The following is a 5,175-nucleotide window of genomic DNA, read 5'->3' as shown; positions in this document are numbered from 1 at the left end:
AGACTAGCTTGTGTTGTCCGAGAGCATCTCATCACAATAAGAGGATGTAGCCTCAGAATGAGGGCTGGTTTACATTATTTACTTCATTTTACCATTATCTTCTTGTTTTAATTTCTAGTTTTATCACTATGTAAAATTATCATCACATTTGTTACTCTATATAATAAATATCTTCACAAAGTATGCACAGTCTCTTTTGTTTTGAAAAGACATAGACGACGTCCACTTCTTTTCTGTCAGGCTTGACAACGCATTCGCGCCAATTCTAATCCCCCTCACGTCAGGTGCATGATCAAACGCAATCACGATTTCAAAACAAGTAGTTGAAAGGGACAATTATTATGATTTATTCCAATTTTAACACTTGTTTCGACTTTAATTTTATCAAATATTTAATTTTGAAATTTGTATTTTCATAATAGTTGTGAAACAGGAGACAATAACCATAGTTGTATGCGTCATTCCTTTTACTTTGAAGAGAAAAACATGACTACCATTTGTCTTTCTGCTCTCTTCACCAGACTCCTATTAGCAGTTAGCTAGTTCCATAGTTTCATAACTTATAATGAAATGAAACCGGTCATTGCTTACAACAAAGTTGTATATTCTTATGAGGTTGTCAGTGCATGAACTGTCAACATGTGTGCTTTTAAAAAAGGAAAACAAATCATACCATAGAAGTTTTATTTACTGTCAACACATGGCAATTTGATACACACATTTGTGGTTTCAATAATTTTAGATCTTCCCCCATCTTAAATAGAAACGGAATAAATATTGACTCGTGACATGAGGAGCCCACAGCGGGTTTGTGCCGGTTCTTCGGAGAAGAACCAGGCGAAATCCTTCCATTGCACAAATTCATACTTCAAGAAGCATGACTTTAAAATCCTAGTTCTTTTATTTGAAACTGTATTGCACGTCTAAATCATTGACAGGTGAATGGCTTTTGTTTTTAGGATGACTTCTGCATTGTTGTGTGGAGAGAATGTGACAAATTATAAGTACTCAACCAAGATTAATACAAAATCAATTGCAAATTAAATACAGGAACTCAAATATCGCACTGCTTCGACTTACAAATTGGATTAAATCCAATTTACTCCTATCTCAAATGCTGTCCAGTAAAGGGTTAAATTTGCAAGTCAAGGTACCACCGTAATCCATTTTGTTAAAGCGACTATAAAAGGACAATTTAATAGCGCGTCAAGTCAAATTTTCTGCATTACTGGTTGGGTATTTACAGTCGAAGGCGAGCAAATCATGTTTAAAAAAAGAAAGAGTAGACTATGAGCAGCAGCTAACAAAAGTCCACCTGCCAATAAAATCCTGACAGATACAGAAGGAGGAAGCTTAAATCAAAAAAAGCCTAAAAAAATAAACTTTATTTTCTGAATTTCTGCCTTTCTTCAACCATACTCTACAGAACTCTGGGTTCCATCTCAACTCCCTGGGAGAAATGAACGCACTAGTTATGTACACAGGGAAGAAGCAGCCTGTAGCGGTGGGGTCAGTCGTGGTGCGCCGCCGCTGCCGTCGCCACGGGCGCCGCCGGCAAGATGGGCTGGCGGCAGATGGGGCAGGTGTTGTTCTCCGAGAGCCAGCGGTCGATGCAATGAATGTGGAACTCGTGGGCGCAGGGTAAGCGGCGTAGCTTGTTGCCCTGTGCGTACTCGTTGATGCAGACGCTGCATGCGCGACCCGCCTCGCCCTCCAGGCTGGCTTGGCCGTATGAGCGCGTGGCTAAATTGTCAATCTGCTCTTTGGTGAGGCCGCGTGGGTGCTCGTCGTCGTCTTCGTCGTTCAGGAGGAAGAACTGTGCCAGGCGGAGGATGGGGAGAGTGCCATTTTCCACCAGGTTGTTGGTGTCTCTGCTCGTGGGGCGGGCGTCGGCCACGCCGGCCGGGTTCCCGCCCAGTCGAGGTTGACCGACCGGTTCCTCCTCCATGCTGGTCGGACCCGCTCTCTCCTGTTGGGGGACGCCCGAGACCACTTGAAGGGAAGCGTTCTCGTGGGCAGGGCCGGCGTCGGGGTTTGGGGCGGAGACATCCACGTGGGCGGAGGGGGCGGCGCTCTCGGAGTCCGCCTCCGTCTCCATCAGAGAGCTGAGCTCCCCAAAGCCGGTCATGATCTGGCGGAGGATGGAGCGCAGGGCGGTGGAGTTGGGCTCGCCCAGGCCCGTTTCACTGATCCGCCGCAGGGGGATCCGGATGGTGCTGACGTAAGTGCGGATCCCGGCGCGCTCCGAGCGGGAGATGGTGCGGCGGAAGCCGCCGCTGTCGCTCTCAAAGGTGACAGTGTTTTCGGCCACGCGGGCTCGGGAGCGCGTCCTGCTGGCGATGCTGTCGCGGTCCCGATTTTCTCCGGGTCGGATCCGTCTCACTTGCAGGTCCAGCATGATCGTTGGGTGACGTCGGACAGAAGAACTTGCCGCTCCGGTGGACTGCGATTCGCTCTCGGCATTTTCGGCGTTGGCCGCGGCGGGACCGGCGACCGGCGCGACCTCCGTGGAGACGGAGCTGGTCCCGGCGTCGACGATGTGGATGCTGGAGCCGCTAACGGTGCCGCTGGACGCCGGCACGCTAGCAGAACTTCTTTGCAAAGGAGAGCGACTTCTTCTCGTCGCACGGGTCGGGGGGCCACCATTCCAAGAGGCCGCCACTCGCCGCCAACGCCCCCGGGATCGAGTCCGACGCGCTTCCGGTCCCGCCGGCGGCGTCTGGGACTCTGCCTGGGGCGAAACTCGGGGGCAGTCGAGAGATAAAGTCACGTCGTCTCGGTTTTGCTCCAGTTCCGCGTTGGCGGGCAGGTGCGGCGAAGTCGTGGACTGGCGCGCCTGGGAAACAGTGGGCGGTGGTACTAAAGAGTACATGGTATCTCCTCTCCGTGTTGTGGCGGGGGTCGAAATTGAAGGGGCGGTGCTACTGCTGCGCGTACGCCGAGTCTGCACCCTTCTGCTGAGTGCCGGTCGAAGCGTGGGGTATGGGGCCGGCCTGGGCGCGGCGGACGGGCGGGAGGCGCCGGAAGAAGCGGCCCGGCTCGCCATGGGGGTCAAACTCGGCGCGGCGGCCGATTGCTGGGGTGGATCCACGGTGTCACCGTGTTCGCCCGCGTCCGGCTGCTCGTGGTTGATATTGATTTCCAGACTGAAGCGAAACTCGCCGCTGTTAGGGTTGGTCCGGCTAACGGCGCGCCAAGTCTGGTTGCCACTCTGCCCGCTACGGGTGGCGTTTCCGGTGCGGCGGAATGTGTTCAACCACTCGAGTAATGAGTCGCCGTTAGATGCTTCTGCACTTGGATCTGTATTTCCTGCAAGTGGAGGACGTATCTCAGTAATGACAATGCAAAGTGAAAGTACTAAAAATGTAAATATCTCCATTGTTAACATTAGCCAATTACAGTGCTGGTTGAGAGGTTTGAAAACTAGTCTCCAGTGTTATGAAAGCCAGTCCTACCCAATCCTCGTCTCCCTGCAGGCACTCTGTCCTCTCCGCTGGACGGTTGCGTCTCGGGCGGCTCGACGACCGGCAATCGTTGCTCGTTTCCGGACTGTGACGACTCTCTCTCCTTGGCGCCGTCAAGACGTTGCTGGAGCTCTTCGGCTGTTACCTCTCCTGCCATTAAAAAAACAAAAACAAAAAAAAAACAGTTAAAGCTTTTTTTTTTTAAATAAATTGTCTGTCCTTGCTAAGTAGAACCATTCCCTGAAAGATAGGATGACGGTCCAACGATTATGTTTTTCGTGTTAAGACGTTAAGTCATTTTGTCCGTGCACTACCGATATAACAAAAGCGTCCCTCCTCACCGGGGGTCCCCAACAGGTTGCTGTCTCTCATGAGGCGATACTCCTCTTCGCTCAGGTCGTTAATAAAATGATAGTAGGCCTCCTCCCTGCGAAGACGCTCGGCCTGTCTCCGACGCTCGTCTCCCCCGCCAGGAGGGTCCATCACCATGAACGGTGCTGGCAAAAACAACACAGCAATGTCACTATTTGCCCACCGGAGTTATTACATTAACATCTACGCTTGTAAACCAAGAATGAGGCGATGTGCCTAATCTGTAAACAGATATTGTCAGCGTCATCCATTTTGGCTCGGGAGACCCACGGAGAGCATACTGACAAAAAAAAAACGTCGGTTAACTTGCTTACGTTTGGTTGGATGAATTCTTTGAAAGGCTAACGATTGAAATTTGAGCCACTAAACTGCCGCTGAAGGACCCCCTCGCGTCGACGTACTCCGAACGGGCTTTCATATTAGCTAAGTTTTTTGACAGTAGCTACGGAAGGCCACGTTGAAGGCAGGGGCGATAAAGCAAGCTAAAGTGGCGCTTTCCACCCGGGACGGCAGCCAATCGCGAGCCCGCTTGCGATGACTGACATGACGACTCTCCAATCGTGTCGCGCGAAGGTGGGACATACTCAAAGGACAGGCTCTACGCGTAAATGAAAGCAAAGACAAAAGAATGTCTTTTTTCCCCGCAAGTGTTACGGAAAATCTGCACAAAGCAAAGCGTGTGTCACCAGCTAACGCAGAACTACTTGGGCCCCCACCGCGACAACGCTAAGAAACAATATGAATGCGCAACGCCTTAGTGGCTAGCGGAGTCCCAGCTAGTTAGCGCAAGTGACGATAGCGAATAGCAACCCGAACACAACGTTAGCTGACCCGTAGCCGAATAATTGACGCCGTTATACATCGTATAAACAGTCGTACTATGGAGTCAACATGCGAGGTCGATACCGACAAACATAGGCGTGGATTTACGTGAGATGACAATGATAGAGAAATGACATAGTACCCGATAGAGCCGTTGTAATATGGACGGTTCCCTTCGTTTTCCCTTCTCTCGTTCTACCCAAGATGGGACCAAGTGGTGTTACGGGCTATGCAATCCGTGTAATACCAGACAATATTGTCTTCTGCTGTCTAGGTTCCTGAGTCAGTAAAACGCTGATTTTGAAGCTAAAGAACCCAATAAAAACCTCACGTGTTGGTCAATATTTCTTTTCTAAATACAGCCATGACTTGAATTAAACCCTTTAATTTACAACATATGAAATTGTGTTCTAATGTAGAACAATGGTCAAATATGACCCACATTCATTTCTCGTTTTTTACCCTAATTGGGTTTTTATTGGGTCTATTTTTTATAATGAGTTCATTTTATGATTCC

At 49.8% G+C, this 5,175-nt stretch overlaps 1 protein-coding gene across 2 annotated transcripts; it reads right to left on the bottom strand.

The window, feature by feature from the left end:
* Nucleotides 1–670: 670 nt before the first annotated feature.
* Nucleotides 671–4,956, bottom strand: rnf6 (ring finger protein (C3H2C3 type) 6). 2 transcript variants are annotated; one of them, XM_077736347.1, is made up of 4 exons: nt 4,801–4,956; nt 3,806–3,961; nt 3,456–3,614; nt 671–3,309 (listed from the first exon to the last, which is right to left on the bottom strand). In XM_077736347.1, the coding sequence occupies exons 2-4, from the start codon at nt 3,951–3,953 to the stop codon at nt 1,511–1,513; spliced, it is 2,106 nt and encodes a 701-aa protein (XP_077592473.1). In that variant the 5' UTR covers nt 3,954–3,961; nt 4,801–4,956; the 3' UTR covers nt 671–1,510. The 2 variants fall into 2 exon arrangements, with proteins under 2 accessions (XP_077592473.1, XP_077592474.1); XM_077736348.1 differs by lacking the exon at nt 4,801–4,956 and adding an exon at nt 4,151–4,767.
* Between the last annotated feature and the right edge of the window lie 219 nt (nt 4,957–5,175).

Source organism: Stigmatopora nigra, chromosome 16 (genome assembly GCF_051989575.1).
Source record: "Stigmatopora nigra isolate UIUO_SnigA chromosome 16, RoL_Snig_1.1, whole genome shotgun sequence".
Lineage (NCBI taxonomy): Eukaryota > Metazoa > Chordata > Actinopteri > Syngnathiformes > Syngnathidae > Stigmatopora > Stigmatopora nigra.
Note: the sequence above shows the minus strand (reverse complement) of the source record. Positions and strands in the feature narration are given on the sequence as shown.